The 21,001-nt window shown below is 43.0% G+C and overlaps 1 protein-coding gene across 1 annotated transcript in view; it reads left to right on the top strand.

Moving 5' to 3' along the window:
- GALNT11 (polypeptide N-acetylgalactosaminyltransferase 11) overlaps positions 1 to 21,001 on the top strand; it is a 57,985-nt gene continuing 36,984 nt past the window's right edge. Inside the window, exons 1-4 of the mRNA XM_089673112.1 lie at positions 1 to 126; positions 5,124 to 5,453; positions 14,573 to 14,696; positions 20,429 to 20,595. Of these exons, the coding sequence (XP_089529238.1) occupies positions 5,162 to 5,453; positions 14,573 to 14,696; positions 20,429 to 20,595 (583 nt within the window). The 5' untranslated portion in view covers positions 1 to 126; positions 5,124 to 5,161. The remainder of the gene's footprint in view (positions 127 to 5,123; positions 5,454 to 14,572; positions 14,697 to 20,428; positions 20,596 to 21,001) is intronic.

The following is a 21,001-nucleotide window of genomic DNA, read 5'->3' as shown; positions in this document are numbered from 1 at the left end:
TCACCCACCACAGAGGTAGGGATGTGGGAGGCGACGTCACGGTGCGGGGAGGAGCCGGGTGTCACGTTGTGTTGAGGGCGGAGACTGCGGCCAGTTTTCCCCCAGAGCACTCTGGAAGGGGCCCAGGTAAGCGGTGTGTTGCAGGGCCACCGTTGTGCTGTATGGGGGCTGCAAGGTGAGGTATGGTGGGCTCGGGGGCGTGTCCAGGTAGTGACAGCCGGGTATTATCCTAGCTTGTGACAGGCGGGGGCAGCACTGTCTGCTCAGAGACAGCTGTGTGCCCCATAGGAGAGAATACTGACTGCACACTGATCACGGGGCACCCCACTGACTGCACGCCCATGACGGGGAACCCCACTGACTGCACACCGATCACGGGGCACCCCACTGACTGCACGCCGATCACGGGGCACCCCACTGACTGCACGCCGATCACGGGGCACCCCACTGACTGCACGCCGATCACGGGGCACCCCACTGACTGCACGCCGATCACGGGGAACCCCACTGACTGCACGCCGATCACGGGGAACCCCACTGACTGCGCGCCCATCACGGGAAACCGCACTGACTGCGCGCCCATCACGGGAAACCCCACTGACTGCGCGCCCATCACGGGACACCCCACTGACTGCGCGCCCATCACGGGAAACCCCACTGACTGCGCGCCCATCACGGGGCACCCCACTGACTGCGCGCCCATCACGGGGCACCCCACTGACTGCGCGCCCATCACGGGGCACCCCACTGACTGCGCGCCCATCACGGGGCACCCCACTGACTGCGCGCCCATCACGGGGCACCCCACTGACTGCGCGCCCATCACGGGGCACCCCACTGACTGAGCACAGGGCAGCGCACTGACTGCGCGCACAGATCGCGGGACACTGTGTTTAGGAAAATATTTTTACTCGTTTATTAAAATGTATTTTTCTTACTAAGCTGTTTTTCCACACATTTGCACGCGTTCATGTGGTGCAGTTGTGCACATTTCCAGCATTTGCAATGCGTTCCAGTGCAGAAAAATGCAGCTTGATGGACTTTTTTTTTTTTTTTGAAGCACTGCAGTGGTGTAAACTCAGCCTGTTGACATACATTCATTTTTCTTGCATATGTGTTTGTGCTGTGTTTAAAAATGCACCTGACTGCATCTGGTGTAAAGGAGCCCTAATTGTTCTGATCACCAATGTCACCAGGAAGGACAAGTGAGGGAAATCCAAAATGTTGAGTCACTTCAACAGGAATAGAGGGGAAATATTTCAGTGGGGACACTTGTTGCTGTGACAATTGTCTGAAAGGTTTTCTCTCACATAACAAATATATTCTCTCACTTCCTGTTGAGTGTACAGCACAGGAAGTGAAGGGAAGTCTCCCTAATGAAACATAGGGCAGAAAAACAAACAAACGTGCTTTCAGTCTTCCCCTACGCCATCCAAAAGTAAAATTCAGACTTTAGACTTAAGGGATACACAGGGTTTAATGGAGGAACACTTGGCACTATTAGTGAAAGTACAGTACTTGCTTAGCACAGGGAATATGTCTAGCACCTAAGGCCTAGTGTATGCTTGTGGTAGGGGGAGGTAAAGAAAAAGTGTACCACTCCTCTTTTAAGCTGCAAAAGCAACTAGACAGGCATGTACACAAATGGGCGCAGCAAAAATGATAACTCCTGTCATTTTTAGCAGGTAGTACCGCTACAGAGCCTGACCCTTTTAAATGAATGGGGCTGTGCTGTAATCATGTGCAATGCATGTGTTTGTGGTGCGGTTGTGCAGACTTTACAGGTTGAAATCAAGTGATTGGGAGGCAACAAAACGCCTCCCAGCTGCCTATCAAATACCTCCTGAAAAGCAAATCACTTCAGAGGGCAAAGCAAGTGTAAACAAGCCCTTCTAGTTGTGTCTTTTTAGTTTTGTTGGATCTTCAGTTTGGCAAAGATCCTTGTGTACAGTGAGCTTCTACTAAGTGTTTGCAAAGCTCCGAACAAGCTTGTTGAAGCCTTTTAAAAAAAAAAAAAAAAAAGCTAATTTCCAGTATGAGGAAGGTAAACTTAGATCTGGTACATGAAAACCTGCATTGGCACACTGCGGCCCCTTTTATTTTTAATGGGGACAATGTGTGGTAATGCATTACCATGTACTGGGGAGTGCTGCATCAGAATAAATAGTGCAGGCACCTGGCTTGGTACATTGGGCAGCATGTTCAAATAAATGAGCTTCCTTAAAGGATAAGTTCACCTTTTAATGAAAAATAATAAATGTACATTTTTTTGCAGGTAAAATGATGTGGATTTACTATTTTCTGTTTTGGGAGTCTGTAAAGCATTTCTCCAGCGATCAGCAGATTGCTGGTCCTGGGCAGGACTCCGGCAGACCTGTCAGTGTATCTGTGTGCTTGGAACTCGTACACACAAGCAGATATACTCTGACATGAAGAATCAATGAACTACCACAGTGCTCCACACCGCCGTGATAGTTCAATAAAAACTACAGACCGACAGCTGCAAAGTTGTAGTTTTCTCATTTACAGTGACGCGGCCAGGCAGAGCCCCACACAGCCACAGTTTTTAAATTGTAACAGCTAGCGGGGGGAGATCACAACTGGGGAACGTTGGGGAGCGAAGGCCGGTCCTTTCGTTACATGTTACACTCTGAATATGGCTGTAAAATGGTACAAAAGGTGAACTTATCCTTTAATGCAGTGGTTCTCAACCTGTGGGTCGCGACCCCTTTGGGGGTCGAACGACCCTTTCACAGGGGTCGCCTAAGACAATCGGAAAACACATATTTCCGATGTGTAAGAGCAGCTACTGTGTAGAAAGCAGCTACTGTGTAGAAAGCAGCAGTATTGAAGATAAAACGACACTCATGAATTATAATTGCTGGGTAAATAATTTTATGGTTGGGGGTCACCACAACATGAGGAATTAAAGGGTCGCGGCATTAGGAAGGTTGAGAACCACTGCTTTAATGCAACGTATGTTAACCCACATCATGATGTCCATGTGTTACCACACAACAGTGATGATCCATCAGCAGTGCCAAGCTGCTAACTGCCTTTGAACGGGGAGCAGATGGAGGTCTACACGTAACAGCATTAAGGCTTGTTCACACTAGCACCTCTCTCTGAAGAGCGATCTGTGGTTGTAAATGTGCCTATGGCTTTAAAGGGCACAAATGCAAAGTGTCATAAGTGATCATTTCCTATTTTGTCATTGTAAAAGGTAAAAATAAAATCTAGCAAGGCATTTGAGAAGTGAATGGGGCCATGACGCAACTGTGTAATGCAGCGTGAAGCAGTGGGCTTTTAATGGCGGTGCTTCTGAGCTGCCTGTCAAATATCTCTGAAAAGGATCCACTACAGATTGCTTTTCAGAGGGACAGAAATGTGACACATGTAAGCAAGAGCACCCCTACCTGAAAAAAGAAGGTTACTAAGAGATCCACGCGGAGTAATATGGATTCAAAAATTACAGGCAATACTTTATTTGATCACATAGATCATAAGGAGGTTAAACATGAGCACGGTGAACATGTCAAGCAAATAAAATCATTTTAAAAGCACGTAGCGTCTTCATATCAGGGTCATTTAGGCAAGTAGAGTACCATATAAGGCAATATATGGTAATGGTGAGGTTTTGATCCTATGTTTCCATGAATTTCCAGCTCGTATTAGAGTGAATTCGAGTATTTAAAGGATAATATATACATATATATACTTATATGCTATCCTATTTAGGCATTGCATGCTGTGACAAAGCCATATCCTATTCAAACCGCTTCAATTTTCTTAGATTGAGTAATTTTTGGAAACCCCTTCAGTGGGTATACAGACTCAGGTATTCACGGCCTGCTATATACACAACATATGTGTTTGGAATCTACGTACTGTGACTACCTGGCTCCCCACCCCCATATGCACCTTTGAACAAGCATCAAGGACCTGATCCTATTTCAAGTCGACGGGAGTCTTCTTGATCCCTATTGATGGTAATATACCCATACTTTGTTTTTTGCTTTCAGGGTTTCATTTGATGCCTGTGTTCTTTATAATAATTTTTTATATATATCCCCAGAATCATTTGGTACTGTGGATTGTGTTTCACTTGGGGTGGCTATCCAGGAAGTCCCTACATTTGAGAAGCGGGTATGACAGTTTCACAACTAAGAAGGTAATGAAGGTGTCCACTAATTACTGTAGAGGGAGGCTTGGTGAGGCCTGGATGTGATTCAGCTCCTATACTTTCATACATTCTTTGTGTATTTTTGTGTTCCAGCTTCCATACATCAGGAGGCTACTCTACACATCCTGACTTATATTGGGAACATATTTGCTGAATCTATGGTTCACTCTAATACGAGCTGGAAATTCATGGAAACATAGGATCAAAACCTCACCATTACCATATATTGCCTTATATGGTACTCTACTTGCCTAAATGACCCTGATATGAAGACGCTACGTGCTTTTAAAATGATTTTATTTGCTTGACATGTTCACCGTGCTCATGTTTAACCTCCTTATGATCTATGTGATCAAATAAAGTATTGCCTGTAATTTTTGAATCCATATTACTCCGCGTGGATCTCTTAGTAACCTTCTTTTTTCAGGTAGGGGTGCTCTTGTCACACTACCATATTGTTCAGTATGCATTTTCTGGGTTTATGGATCCACACTTATATACTAAGTGAGTCGGAGATATGATTATGACACTAGCTATTCGTGTCATTCTAGGTGGCCTGTTTCTGCTCTATTTTTGTGACACATGTAAGCAAGCCTTTCACACTCCCAGTAAGATCTGTGTTTAACCTTCCCAAACTGAAGCTGAATAGTATTTGTGAAGCTTTGCCAATGCTCTGTAATTGCCTCCTGCAAACACTGCTCCTATACAAGTGTAAGTCCATATATGAGAGGCTTTCTTGCTGTATAGTAGGAAAGTGCAGTGCTTCTGTGACCCCCTCTATTAGTTAATCTGTGTATAACTAGTTAATGTATTATTTTGATCTTGTTACATATTTGCGGGATGCTAACTTAGGAATGTAGAATGTGGATGTTTTGTTAAAATTTTTAAACATTTTGTTTTCCCTTCCCATCTCCCCCTGACACCTTTGATCTCTTCACAGGGAATTGAGAATGGACCTTCGACAATGCTAGGGTTACAATGGGCAGCGCCGCGCTCCGCTGTTTCTGCTATGGGTGCCTCTTCACCTCTGTGACCTGGACACTTCTGCTCTTTATTTATTTTAACTTTAGTGAGGAGAACCAGGGCGTCAGACATGTGCCCATCAAGGGGCTAGAGCCATACAACCCGTACCCCAAGAAAATTTACCCCCGCTTCTCTCGGGGATCGGCTGGACAGCCCGATGGAGCTTATAAGGGTCGTGCTGCAGAGCAGATGGGAAATCATGTCGGAGACATACCAGATACCAATGGCAATTTCTCTCCAGAGATGGGTAAGGAAGAGGATTTTTTCACTTGTATTGGGTGGCTGACTTGAGGGGATTAATCACTAGTGTTGTCATGTGGTCAGCATGTTGAAAGATCCGTGGTCAGTGTGGTGAGTGTAATTAACTCCTGGAAGTACTTGCTCTTCTGCCACCTTATTTTCCTGTCAGAGCCCCTCAACAAAAATTTGCTGCTGTTGGCTTTGGGTCAGAGCTTGCTCAGTATAGAAAAGTAGCCCCCATGTGGTTGTGGTCTTTTCATTGTCCTTTAAGTCAACCAATGCTGTATTGTGAACCAAAGGGGAGAGAGTAACATGATCTCCCATACTCAAGGGTCCTGCTTTTTTATTTTATTTTCAGGGGGAGCTCTATTGGGTGCTTCTCCCTGAATAGGCAAAATACAGGTTTTTTTTTTGTTTTTTTTTTCTTTAATGTAAATATTCACGTCCTGCTGACTTTTGAAAATCTTTTTTTTTGTGTGTGTTTTTGGTCTGTAATCTGTACACAGGGCAGCTATGCTTATGTCTTTATACTTTGTTTATTTTATTGTAAATGTATCAGTGTGATCAGACTGTCTGAAAAAATAGACTTTGAATTTCTAAGAGTAGAAAGTCCACTTACCTCAATACACCCATGTTTACATCCTAAAGTGGTGTTAATCCCAAAACCAAAATCAAATATATTGCAGTTTACCGATCATTTAAATGTGGTGGCTGCATCAGTTTTTTTAGGCTTTTCCCTCTGTTTTTACTTGGTGATCTGGTCAGTAATACACCTCCTGTATTAGAGTGCCCTCACTCTGAATGAAGGAGCATAGCAGCACCTTTAGACAGTAGCATTGTCAGTCTGGGGTGAAAGGTGTTAGATGGACTAGCAGATTTATATAACATATTGAAGGCAAATTCCAGCTAACATTTTATAAGCTGTTACAGCAAACTATTTTTTTTTTCCTACTGCGATAAAGGTTGTACATAAAAACTGATCATTGTAAGCACCCCTGTCAGTGCTGAAAGATGTTTGTCTCATCTCTGTTACTGATAACGTGAAAGAGAGCTTGTTCTTTTGAAAAACAGACTTGCTGGCCAGATCACCACCAGATGACAATAGAAGAATGAAAGCCTAAAAAAGAAAACAAATGCATCTATCAATTCATGGGAATGTGGTCCTATTCTCAGGAGTCTGCATGATAGGCTGACCCCATGGGATCCTGCAACATAAAGGAGCCATCATAAAACCAGAAAGTGGGGATGAGGAAGGACAAGGCTTCCTACAGAAGAAGAGGCATACTAAGTAAATGTTTAAATCAGCAGCTGAAATTGCATTAAAAAAGACAGTTTAATATTACTTTAAAGCGGAGCTCCACCCAGAGGGGGAAGTTCCACTTTAAGCCTTTGTCCCCCGCTCCCCAATAAGAATTGGCACCTTTGGGGCACGGGTACCTGAATTTGACAGGTACCCACTCCCACTTCCACTGCAATCGCCTAGGCAAGAAGAAGCGGAAGTTCTCCTGACACCCCTCTCTCTCCCAGTAGTCTTCTGGGGCACATGACGACAGGTCCAAGAAGACTACGGGACCATTCACAAAGCGCAGCGCTTCTCGTGCATGCACAATGGGCTCCTGGCTGTGAAGCCGTAAGCTGTCACAGCTGGGTACTCACACTGAAGATGCCGGTGCTGGGGAGAGAAGACGGCTGATGAAACCAGCCATGGTGAGGACACTGCTGGACCGAGGGACAGGTGAGTGCCTGTATTTTAAAAGTCAGCAGCTACAGTTTTTGTAGCTGCTGACTTTTATTTTTTTTTAGCTGGAACTCTCCTTTTTGTCTCAGAAGGCTAGTTAGACAGCATGCAGGCAGTAGGTGTTCAAGGTCATAAACATGAAAGGTAAATCATTTTCTTTTAGTCTATAAAGTCTGCATGCTGAAATAATCAGTCTGCTCTCTTGGCAGAGCTCCGAATCTCATAGTCTGCCACCGATCATTTGGCATAAGATAAATGGCATGATTCATACCTTTTCCTGCTCCGAGCCCTGACATTCATAGTGGAAAGTGTCCATATTGGCAGGGAACAAAATTAAATAGTTTTCTATATTTCTGCTTCCTGTGTTCGTACAGTGCATACATCTGTGTGACTGATAGAACAGCACTTTTTCATCAAATCAAGATTTTTCATGGAAGTGTGGTGTTTTCTTTTTTTTTCACATTGCCTTATGGCTTTCCATACACTTTCCATAAGCTAATTCTGCTATCTCTCTACAATCACCTTTAGGCTTAAAGGATAATTTCATCTTTCTGTACATCCGTATTTAGGGTGTAACATGGTCAGCATCAGACTCCTCTCCCTTCGAATCCCACATCCCTTCTGGCAGTGAGTCGGGGATCTTCTCCCCTTACTCGCTGCCACAATTCAAAGAGAGCATGGTCGTGATGAGCTCTGCCAACACAGCCACATCATTGATTTTCAAATCCCTTTGAAACAATGAACTTCAAGTACCGACAGCCTTTGTGGTTGTCTGCTTTCAGCTCTCGGTGAACTACCACGGCGCTGTTGAGCGCTGTGACAGTTCATGAATTCTTCCTGTCGGTGCAAAGCTGCCTGCCCATACAATGTATGGGCAAACAGCTTACACTGATGGTTTACAGGAGACCTGCATGGCACAAACAATCTGCTGATCGCTGATGCAATGCTTTTCAGGCTCCTAAAACAAAAAGTAGTAAATGCACATTTTTTTTTTCCTGCAAAAAATGTTAATTTTTTTTTTTTTAGTTAAATGTCGAATTTATTCTTTTAACAATGAGATAAAAATAAAGACCCTTCCAAACAATCTATTTAATTTGTAGCTAGGCCCTTTCACTATATAGTTGATGGTAGAGTTAAAGGAGATTGTACAATCAGATTGTATAAAGTTTGGTCAGCTTAGCATCCACTCACTTCTGATTCTGGTTGCACTACTCAGCCCTAGCCATGGTTGGGAAGTTACAAGCCTGTTGTCATTCAAAAGCAGGCAGTTAGAGTGGCTGGTTAGGCAGAGCAGTGTTGAACTGTAATTGCATAAACACCTCTTTTTACATTTCACAGACCAGCTTCTATCAGAGCTAACACGCTGGGTTAATGGAAGCCATAACTGTAATGGCAGAGTTGGAAGTGGCATTGTGAAAAGGGGGATGTTTTGGTTGGCTGGACTCCTATGGAATAACCGGCTGGAAGAAGCCCTAGCCTCGGCCTTTGTGAAGGTGCCACCTCTTCTGCTAAGTCTGACTTAATTCACTCAGTGTGTCACTCATATACTGGTCAGGTCTGTGAAAAAAAGCCTTTTTATTACTGATCGGCACTTATAAACTGGATATTGCAGTACCCAGGGGAAATAAAGATAAATGAGCAAAAAGTATACGTATTTCTTCCAACACTGCCATAGTACTAAGCAGGTAAACGGCTGCCTTCAACAGGGCTTTTTCTTTTATCAGTTAAAGGATAAGTTCACCTTTGTAGCATGTTACGTTACACCCATATTTAGGAGGTAACCTGTTACCGTGCACCTCTCCCCGTACTCCACAATTCCCCCTCCCCTGTGACAGTAATGGGGAATCCACACCTGCTGGGGTTTACAATGACCGCATGTGAACTGCGAGGGTGCACCAGTGATCTGTAATGCTCTTCAGGCTTCTGAGAAATAATTGAATAAAAATGCCCCTTTTTTTTTTTTTTTTTTTTTACCTGCCAAAATGTGTATTTTTTTTTTTTTAAGTTAAATTCTCCTTTAATAAAAGGTGGAAAATATTAATTAGAACATTAATGTGAATGTAGAGCCAATTTATAAATGAATATAACTTTGGATAGTGTAAGGAAAGGTCTCATCCATTGGTTTGTATGTTTTTTTTTTTTCCCCTCATTGGAGAAATTTCCCCTCTCTTCCTGTCCCAGAGACACAACAGAAAGTGAGAGGAGATCGCTCCAAATTGAGAGGCTATCCTCTCTTAGACAGATGTCATTAGAATAATTTACCCTCTATTGCTGTTTACTGACAACTTTACTGAATTTCCCTCACTTTTAGTCCCAGTGAATCAGCAATGATAGCAATAAAATCCTAACATTGGTTCTAACCCTTCCACACTCCACCCAAAACTAAGGAATATGTTTTGGTTTTACATATACTTTGTTACCATATGAAGGATACTGTTGGTTTCATTACTCGAGGGTATTGGAGTGAATTACAGTCCCTCCCCTCCAGTGCCCTAATCTGCGTATAATCCTATACTGAGCATATTTAGGCCTTGCTGACTTGTCTCTATCTGCTTACATGTTGGTGATCTCCCAAAGACTTCTGTGCACAGTACCATCTGGTTCTGCAAAACCTTAACTAGATGGTTAGATTTCCAGTTTTGCCTCTTGGTTAGTAAATTGCTTTTCTTCTGGACCACAGACCACTATGGATATTTCTGAAAGCTTTCTAAAAATAGCATGTAGTATAGTTTTACTGTGTCCTTTCTAATAAGCCTGCGTCATGAGTATTATAGACTGTGCTCACTGCTTAACAAAGTGTGCACAAAGAGAATTGTGGGTATTACAAGTTCTGTGTGGCTGTGCTAGCTCCTTAAAATAGAACTGTGGCCCCCTATAAAAAAAAAAAAAAAAAGTCCAGCTACTAAAGGTTCCTACAAAAAAAAAAAAAACGAACCTATTGTACTTGCCTGCTCTGTGCAGTGGTTTTGCACAGAGCAGACTCAGTCGTCGTCCTCTTCTTAAGTCCCTTGCTGGTGTTTTTGGCTCCTCCCCCTGCTGCTTGCCCCCAGGGCAAGCTGCTTGCTCTGGGGGCACTTGTGTGTGTTTGCTCCCGAGTCGCCTCTGTCTGGAAAACACACTGAGCGTGGCTTAGCCCGGCCCTCCATTTCTTCCTCACCGGCTATGATTGATAGCAGTGGGAGCCATTGTTTCCTGCTGCTGTGTCTGAGCCATTGAGGAGGGAGAGACCTGGGAGAGGTGCTTCTCTCATGCACAGCGCTGGATTGCAATCAGGCTCAGGTATGTATTAGGAGGGGCTGGGTGGGAATCTGCACACAGAAGGTTCTTAGAATGCATAAAGGTAAAAAACCACTTTAATGCAGCTTTCTGTGACCGTGTGTCAGCAATGCTGCTCTGCTGTTGAATTCAGAGCAGAGGTGCTACTCGCATGTAGTCTGTGCCTGCCTGTACTACAGCGGGATGAGAAATTGTCTATCAGCATTGTCATTGCTGATTCGCAAGCCTGTAGTTTGTCCGTCAGCATCTGGTCATACCCAGTCCTGCCCTCTGCTTTCTTCATTGACGGCACTGCTTCTGTATCCCTCCGATTGTGAGCTGCAGGGTGAGCAAATGAGACAGAAACAGAGGAGGATTTGGCTCCATCAGTGAAGGTAAGGGAAGTTTTTTTTTTTGTTTTACTTTGTGAATCTTGTGCATCTCAGTAAGAGGATTGTCATACAGGAGCCTGAGGTCCAGGTATGATCTTCATTACATGGGTACATCAGTCCATTTTAGACCAACATAACAGTGCATACCTCATACCTAGGGCCGTTGGGGGAAGGTGACAGTTGCTGTAGAAGTTGCCACTGATAAGAAGGAAGGACTGGGTAGTGACAACACGATCTTCACCTTGTCCAATCAGCGAAAGCCTTGAATTCATTGAGCAAATACAAGGCCATTGACAGAACACCTTACATTTTTTTAATACAAGGAGTTCAGTGATTGGTTGAGGTTTAGTTTGTGATGTTACTGGCCTGCCTTGCCACTTTATCTAATCAGAGAACGCCTTGTATTAAAAATGAATGACAGCGGTGCAGAGAGAGCAACCCCCTTTTGTCACTATGCAAATAGAAAGCTACTTGGCACAGCACCCGGGGATATGGAGGACTCCATTCCGCAGCTCTTTCTAAAATTGCTTCTTGCCTTATCTTTTGATTCCAGTACTTGCTAAGAAGTTACAGACCCAGAACAAGTGTGTAGCCAGTGAAGTCAAAATGCCTGTTTGACATATTTTCAGGTTCGAATGACAACCGAGCAACAGTTTCTGAAGAAAGGTTATCAGTGGCAGTAGAATGTATGTCCCTCAGTACAGGTTTACTTTAAAGAGTCTCTTTATCCAAAGCTGATATTAGTTGTGAATGGATGCTGGTGGCCCAAATCAACCATTGCACTGATTCCCAAACATTGGAGCAAAACTGAAGTAATGTCTGTCAGCTGCACCTCCTGGCTGCGCTCCAGTTTTTTTCCTTTCCTATTCATACAGACTAAACCTTTGGTCAGTTCAAGCAATCATTTGAAAGAGACATGTTGTTGGGTATGGTTGGGGAATAGGAAATACGTAATAGGCTGACATATTTTCAAAGGTGAGCTCCAAGCCTGCCTCACCCCAACCTAGTTGAGTTTCATTGTTTATGTAGTTTGTTCCATAATGCAAAGTAATCAGAACTCTCCCAGCAACTTCCAAAACGGGTCATAGACAGATGGAAATTCTGCTGGTTCAGCAGGGACCAGCTGAATTGTGATTGGTGGGTGACCCTCCCTTCTTGACAGAAGGTAGTGATTGGTTAGACTTCTGTCAAAGAGACATATTGGAAGACTGTTTGTTGATCTGCAGTCGAATCCCACTGTCAGAATACAATATCTCGATGGGAATTCCTTTATTTTCCTCACTTGTGTGGATGGGTGGATCTGTTGTGGGTTTTCTTTTTCTTTCCAGCCTACTGGCTGAAGGAGGAAAAAAAAACTACCCGTCTATGGCGAGCTTGAGACTGGAATCATAATGTCCCTTTCACATTAATCTGCAGAGTATAGATATTTTGCTGCATGAAAACAGACAAGTGTGAATGGACCTTAATATTTAGTGTGGCATGGAGGAGTTCAGGGATCCAGCGATATCCTCACCCGAGTCAATTTTTCAGTTGGCTCAGAGTCTGGGCATCGGCATCTTGGGTAAGGGAAACTAGTTTCCCTCTGCGCATGCACAAGTCACACTTCGCTTTGTGACTGGTCTCACAGTTTTCTGGAACCTGTAATGTGTCCAGAAGGCTGCAGGAGGAGGGGGGGGGGACGAATTCTGGCTCAGATCGCCATGATACATCTGACCGAAAGTGGGAATTGGGTACCTGTCGAAGCCATGGTACTCGCTCTCCCCACCCACTAAAAAAAAAAAGTGCTAAATGTGAAAGTGGAGGGGGGGCAGGGTGTAAGCACTGATTTCTTCTAGAACGTTCTGGATTTCATGACTTTCGGGTAGCTCTAGAAAAAAAGCAAAGCTGCCATAGAGATACCTGGAAATGCCTTCAGCGACATGTAAAGTACTGTATGCCCAGACAGCCTCTACACTCTAATACATTCATTTGCTGTACATTGAATCTTAAAGTAAAAAAAAAAAAAGCCACAATCTGTGTTTGGCCTGTCATTCATATTTTACATAGTGTGGTCAGAAAATTTGATACAGTTTGACACATTTTGCGATAAGGCATTCATTTTTTGCAGATGTGTAAGCAGTCATTTTAAACCTGGTTCATCACAAGGGCTCAATGGTTGTTGCATGTCACAAGTAATTATAAACCACGCATAGATGTAAAAGTGTGTGTGTGTGGAGGGGGGCATGCTTGCAAGTACAGAATCTGTGCAAGTCATTTCCTCTGTCACGAGTCCAGTTCAAGTTGCTAATTACAGCTTGTTTCCTCTTTTCAAAGACTATGTACATGTATTCCCTTGTGGTGCTGAGTGCAGATAGTGAGCACTGTAGTGTTCCAGTGACCAGCTGGAGATACTGAGCCCAGAAACACTTATACAAGAAGAAGGAAAATGAGCAAAGTGCAGTGATCCATAGGAAGCAATTGGGCTTCAACTTACAAAAGTCTGAGCATTTGGAAGCTACATTCTGTACATTCTGAACGATTTCTGTAAGTTATTAAATGTTTCACTTTAACCTACAGAATACGCTCAGATTCAAGCCTACATTCGAAGATAATGGGTAGAATACAAAATGTGAAAATAGTTGCTGCAGGATAAATCCAGAGTCTTGTTCTGAACTGACTTCTTCAGAATGAATTCTGATTGGTTGTGGTTTATGACACTTAAAGTGACATTAAATTATATTCTTCTCCTAAAATGATTCATACACCTCCATCACTTAATGGCCCTGTAATTTTATTTTTTTATTAAAGTTTCTCTCTGTGTTTTTTCTGCAAACTTACCAAACCTCTAATTTTTCCTCCTCACTTCCATTTGATTGGAATGAGCAGTGCACGTTAGTTGTAATGCACACTATAAATCCCATAGTCCCTAGTCTAACTTGGGAGTGAGCAAGAGGGCGGCTAAAGGCAAAAAAACATACCTGCCTGGCGCCTGGAACTACATGTCCTGGGCGTCGTGCGATATTAATTACACATCCCTGCTATGTATGGGCACTGTTGTACAGAAATCGATCCACTAATTGACTTCTTTACAACCGCCTTGTTTGGTTTCCTCTACTCAGTCAGCTCTGCAGGCTATAGTCATCGGTGCTGGTTAGTGTATTTTGAGGGTAGGGGAAGTCTCACTGCTGTCAAAATACAATAGCTCAGCAGTGAAGATTCCTCCATCCACTTTGAATGCGTGGATGGGTGAATCAGGAAAGATTTTTTTTATTCAACCTGTTGGCTGCCTGGGGCATGAGCAGGGGTGGACTGACCATTTGGAAATTTAGGCACTGCTCCTGGGCTCGGGGTCAGTAGGGGGCCCCATGAGATGCCCCTGGTACCTTTTTCATAGGCTTTTTTGAGTTTGGACAAGGACACGGGCCTCATGAGTTGTCAGTCCACCCCTGGGCATGAGCATGCATGTTTACTTGGTGCATGTTTTTATTTGTCAGATGTTTGAGTAAATCTTTGCTCAGTGATTAGATCACCCCTGCTCCTTTGTCCAACTGTCTGTGTATTGAGCATAATATGTGTGTCCTGTTTACATGTTACAGGAAGTTTTCCTCTTGGCTAGCACGTGTAATTTGATGGTCCTTTAATACAAATGCAAATACAAAGTTAAAACACAAAAAAATTACATATTTAACCTACTGCCTGATGACCTTATAACCAGTTTTTTTACTGAGTTAACATTTTGAAAACGTTTTATTCTTTCTTCAGGAATGATCTTCAATGAACAAGACCAAGATGTGAGGGACATTGGCTACCAGACACACGCCTTCAATATGCTTATAAGCAACAGACTGGGCTATCACAGAGACATCCCAGATACTAGAGATCCAAAGTATGTCACCGTACCTCTGTTCTATGGGACGGCCTAGTTGTATCTGTGTAGTTACTTGTTTTGGGTGCTTTGTATTGAAGGCACACTCTCTTCTTCAGGCAGGAGGCTGTATGGTATTACTAGGATTGCAAACCTGGCCATTTGTTTGCTCTGCCTGTTTGTGTGTGGGCTGACACAGTGAACATTGAAACAGCTGAACATCACATGGCAGCACAAAACATTCCATAGATGTTATAGCCACCCCCAAATAAACTATACATCCTCAAAGGCCAGCTGTGTATACTGATTAAATGTTGCATACACATCCAGTCAGTATTTTTAGTCTCCTCTTTCTCTTTCTGGATTTTGTTTGATCATTCCAAAACCGAACATTCAACATCTCCATGTTTTAGATTCCAGTTCTTTATTTTTTTTTAAATCTTACTACAAGAGACATCAGACTGCTGATATATAAGTAGCAGCAATGTCTGCATGATGATTAGGTCCCGAGTCTAAGTGTACCCTAATACAGAATGTTGTGACTGTAGTTTTGGAGAGGAAGCCTGAAAAGAGGAGTAGTACAGAAAAGACAATGATATCCTGTCTTTAAAGCAGAGTTGGATAACGTCCTAAACTGCAATTTTGTTCATGAAAAAGAATCTTGGCTAACCATGGCTGATCATCCTATGGTCCTGGCTCTACATTTTTTTTTCCAAGCCCTCAGTTTGAAAAACTGATTAGCTAAGACAAAGCCAGAAAACCATCATCCACTGTGGTAGTCTAATAACAGAGCTAAAATGTAGATGACTGTCACCAGGCCCGAACTGGGACAAAAAATAGGCCCGGGCACTTTTGACTGAGCAGCCCAAAGCCCGGGGACCCTTTCCTTGGAGCCCGGTGCCGGAATGCCAGGACCCGGTTGCAAGAGCGATCTTTGCGACCCTGGCAATTTTGCCACTAGTGTCAGTAGGTTTTTATTTCATTTTTCACTATTTTATATTTTATTTTTTTACTTTTTTTTTTTTTTTTTGCATGTGAGAGAGGGAGAGAGAGGCAGAGGGAGGGAAAGGAAAGAAAAGGAGGGAAACAGGAGACAGAGTTAGAAAGAAAGAGAGAGGCATATAGAAAGAAGGAAGGAGGGAAACAGGAGAGAGAGAAAAAGATGTGAGAAAGGAGGAAAGAGAGGGAAAGGAAGGAGGGTGACAGAGAGATGTATAGAAGGAAGGAGGGAAAAGGAGACAGAGAGGGAGAGAGAGAAAAAGACGTATAGAAGGAAAGAGGGAAGGAAGGAGGGAAAAAGGAGAGAGAGCGAGAGAGAAAGAAAGAGAAATATAGAAGGGGGGAGAGAGAGAGAAAGAGAGACGTATATAAAGAGGTAAAGAAAGGAGAGAAATAGGAGACAGATATATAAAAAAGAAAGAGGAGAGAAACAGGAGACCGAAAGAGAGAGAAAGGAAAGAAGCAGGAGACCGAGAGGAAGAAAGAGGGAGAGAAAAAGAAAGCGAAAGAGAGGAGAGAAACCGGAGACAGAACTATAAAAAAGAGAGAAAATGAGAGACACGGGAGATAGAGAAAGGAAAAAGGATGTATAAGAAAGAAAGGAGAGAAACAGACAGAGAGAAAGAGAGGAAAAAATGAAAGAAACAGGAGACAGAGAGAGAGGAAGAGAGACTTAAAGAAGGAGGGAAAGAAAGAGGAGAGAAACAGGAGACAGAGGAAGAGAGAAAGAGGAGACCGTGAGAGAGAGAGAGCTATAAAAAAAGAAAAAAAAATAGACAAACGGGAGACCACGAGAGAGAGAACTATAAAAAGAAAGAGAGAAAAAAAAATCGGGAGACAGGGCGAGAGCAAGACAGAGAAACAGGAGACCGTGAGAGAGAGAGAGAAAAAGAACTATAAAAAAAGAGAGAAACGGAAGACAGAGCGAGAGTGATATATAAAAAAAGGAGAGAAACAGGAGACAGAGAAAAAGAGAGGAGACATAGGAAGAAAGAGGAGAGAAGCAGCAGACAGGAAGAAAGAAAGGAGATAAACAGGAGACAGCGAGAGAGAGAAAAAAATGAGAGAAACGGGAGACCGAGAGAGAGATGAGGGAGGGGGGGAACCATACAGGAGTCAACCACATGCAGGAGATCGATAGGAGAAGAGACTGGGCAGCACATAGACCTACCAAGAAATGCATGGGCCTCTATGTGCCGACTGGCCACCTCTCCTCTCTAGGCGGCCCGGTCTACCGGGCAAATGCCCGATGTGCCCTATGGCCAGTCTGGGCCTGCCAGTCAGTACCTACTGAATTAATTGTATATCTACAGTGAGCGCCTTGAACTGTGTGATCACTAATAACCACAAAAGATTTGATGCACTCTGCAAGAGGCTTGTTAGAAAGGGCTCCAAGTACAAAAAAACAATGTCATGCTATGCTGCTGCTATGATACAAGGGTGTGTCTGGCGCCATTTGCACTGGCGTTTTGCCACGCCGTGAATTCCAGCAACAAGAATCCAATTCCTGGTTGGGATTGACAGTGGCGTGAGGATAGCTTGCATGCTGCGAAGGCTGTACAGCCGCAATCACCGCAGCTAATCACTGGATGTGTGAACCATCACGAACAGCTGCTGCTGCTGGCAGCCTGTTATTGCAGTGTTTAGGCTTCACAGCGGCAGCTATCCACACACAGCTGTCAATGCCAGCCACAGCCCTCAGATTTCTTGCTGCTGGGATTCGCAGTGTGCCAAAATATCCATGTGAATGGAACCATAGAGCCATAATAAAGGAAATTGCTGGATATTACTGCCATTACATAGCTTAACATGAGCGCAAGGTAGGTTGCCATGTACGGCAATTGGGCTTTGGGGGTGGTATATGTGACTACGTTTTAATGTTTAATGGGTGTGACATGAAACATGGTCTAAAATTGGACTTCACCTTTCAGCATGTTCTGTGCAACTTCCTTTTAACGTAGAATTGAATCTGGTTTGTGGCTGTTAGAAGCTTCTTAATACCAACATTTTTTCTTTTTTTCTTGGAAGCTGTTTTCCAGCACAGTCACTTTGCTCAAGATCTGTTAATAAAAAAACTGTCTTTGGACAGGTGGTTGGAAGGTACTTTGGCTAAAATCTTGATGATGCCATTTAATAATTGGATTATGTGAAAGGACTTTCATAGTTCCTTGTTCTTTCCAGTCTTTGTTAGAGAACAATGAGCAATTGATGAGTGAAATGTCCTCCCTCTTGTGTGTTGGGAAACTTTGAAAAAAATCCCTGGGGTTCTATGTTGCCTCTATCCTTTTTTATTTTTATTTTTTTTTAAGGAGTAAAGCTGTGTATACATGTACTGAAATTTCGGTACGTGTATACTACTGTCTTTTCAACAATGGACTATGAGAGGGTTAACGTTCCTGCATTTGTTTTCCATTGAGAACTAAGAGTCTCTGTCATGGTGGCAGATGAGATGGCTGTGCAGGTTTGAACAGCTGCGCTAAATAAGAAAAATAGAGCAAAATCTGACCTTCTGCTGCTAGCCTTCATTTTATATTTTCAGTAGAATTCTGCTGTTCTAATTTAATGGTATTGCATATTTGTACATCCTCTGCCACGTTACTTCTAGTATGATGCTTTTACTTCAAAATCCACTGTATAAAAGCACCAAATTTGGCAGAATGAGAATCTTGCTCCCAGAATGATCACATATCTTGTGCTATACCTTCTTTTACCTGCTTTGCTAATTATTATTATACAACCTGGATTTGTATAGCGCCAGCAGTTTGCGCAGTGCTTTACAATATAAAGGGAAGGCAGTACATTTAAAATACAGTAAAAAAAACAGAGGATCAAGAGGGCCCTGCTCATAAGAGCTTATAATATAGTAAGGTGGGGCAAGTGGTACAAAAGGTTATAAGTTTGCTATGTCCACAAGTTCTTAATATGGGGTTTTAAACCATTTTAAGGAGTGATTAGGGAATGGCTTCAAATGGTTTACATCGGATAGTCTGCTGTTGCAAGTAAGACATTCAAACATAAAAACACAAACATTTTCTAGATAACGCTTTTTATGTCTAAAAGTGGCCATAGATGGATTGAATCTCGGCTTCTTCAGCAGGGACCAGCCGAGATTGGAACCAGCTATTGGCAGGCTGGTTGTATGGAAGTCGATCCATCGATCCATTTCAGTACAACCAACCTGTTGGATTTTTCTGCATGTGATTTATTATAGCTTGTTGGTCGTGAAACTGTAATATGGGATTTCAGTCCCCTATGGGGAGAAATGGTCGGGCTGGAGAGTGAGAGGAAACGACATAAATTCATAATTTACACATAAAGACTAGAAAACAAAATGTTAATCTCAAACACCTCCTACTCAACACTTAGAAACACTGAGTAGAGTTAGGCCCCAAAGTTTGTAATTGATCAACATCACTCCTTTTAGACAGCAGAAGCCAAAAGATCAACTTATGGGAAAGTGCCTCTGCCCATGTATTGGCATCATCAGGAATGGTGAAAAAGTATGATTTTTCATGGTATTAAACTCTGTCATGCGGGAAATAGACAAACGTTTCTCAGTTGTATCATAACCACATACAATTGCTTGTGTTTTTGTCTGAATATATTCATAACAGGTACAAGGAAAAGACTGCATCATCAACCTGGATGAATCAATTTGGAAAGCATGATATGAAAACCATGGCTGCCCTACAACACAGCTGGCAGAGACAATTACTGTGACAGACGGCCCTTTTTTTCCTCAGTCTTCAAGCATTTGCCTTAGACAAGCTTCTCCTGAGGAATGCAAGGGGAGGGGGCTTGTTAGATAAAAAAAAGTTCCAGGCAATTGGGAAAGTGCTTGGAAACAGAGAAACTCTAAAAGTAGCCATCGCCTTGCTAGCTGAGTTGTTGGCAGCCACGGAAGGAGGAAGGGTGCCCTCTGACTTCACAGCTAGCTTTAGGCAGCCCATAGGATGATGGGCCAAAGTACTTTTGTCCCATGGGGGAACAGAACACAATAAAAATGGAAGTGGGACTTCTTCTCTAAAGTAGGTGTGAAGTTAAAGGGGTCTTTTTTTTTTTTTTTTTTTTTTACTTTTTAAAATGTAGAAACTGCATTAATAGTAGCACTCTCCCCAGCACCCCCCCCCCCCGAATACTTACCTGAGCATGATCTCTGTCTAGCGCTGTGTGTATCTGCAACAGCTTTCTCCCTCTTCTGGCTCTTACAGCCTTGTCTGAGACCAGCGAGAGCCATTGGCTCCTGTTGCTGTCAGTCAAAACTTGTGAGCAGAGAGCTGGGGGCTGTGTGTCTTAATAGACGTGAACAGCCCGGCCTGGGATTGAGCACACATAAGGCGGTTCGGGGCTGCTCTGTGCAAAACCATTGCACAGAGCAGCAGAAGTGTACAATGTTTGCTTTTTGTTTTTTTTCTCTTTTTGTTAAGAAAGCTTTCCAATCACTTTAAGAGGTGAAATATGAGGCGATAAGCATGTATTTTAGATATGTATGGTTTGTTTGTTTGCCATGTTTTGTGAGTTGAATCCAGTCTTCTGTAGTGGTATTTTGGTGGGAGGAATTGCACACACTGGATTTTCTGAGAGTAGGCAAATGCTACAGGGTGATTGTTCATGTTACAAGATAGGTTCAGCTGCAGATTACCAGCCCTTCCAGTTTTTAGAATCAGAGACAGAATTGTTAGCGGCTTAATAACTGAACATATCTGCTATTAGAAGGGTTTGTGAATTGATGTGTATTTTTTTTATATTGTCAGGTGTGCCAAGAAGACCTACCCCACAGAACTGCCTGTTGCCAGTGTTGTTATCTGTTTCTACAACGAAGCTTTCTCTGCCCTCCTGAGAACAGTACACAGCGTGTTAGACCGAACCCCAGCTAATCTGCTTCAAGAAATAATTCTGGTGGATGATAACAGCGAGCTAGGTACATGATATTCTCTCTGTCTGTGAAAGTTCTCATTTATCCAGGTCACAGTATAGATAGTAGCCAGTAATTGCATTCAACTGCACTTGTTCTGTAATGCTAGACTTTTCATGGCTTATCCAAATACCATACCCCCAGCAATTTATATCAACACAGGTAAGCACAGTTACCTTAATCACCTTAAAGAGTAACTCCACTTTTTTGGAGCAAAAAACATTCCCCTCTGGGTGATCTATGTACATTGCATTTTATCAAATGTTGTTGCAGATTCCAATCTTTTGTTATTTTGAAGAAGTAGCTGTTTGTTTGTTTGTGTCCATGTGCAAAGTGAATCTGTGTGGGAGTATTTTGATTGCCAATAAGCTGCTAAACCTGCAGGACTCTGAGGAAAGTGGCAGGGTCTGCA

This window comes from Staurois parvus, unplaced genomic scaffold (assembly GCF_062004578.1).
Source record: "Staurois parvus isolate SC_StPar_1 unplaced genomic scaffold, SC_StPar_1.0 ptg000136l, whole genome shotgun sequence".
NCBI lineage: Eukaryota > Metazoa > Chordata > Amphibia > Anura > Ranidae > Staurois > Staurois parvus.
This window is presented reverse-complemented; position numbering and strand designations above follow the sequence as displayed.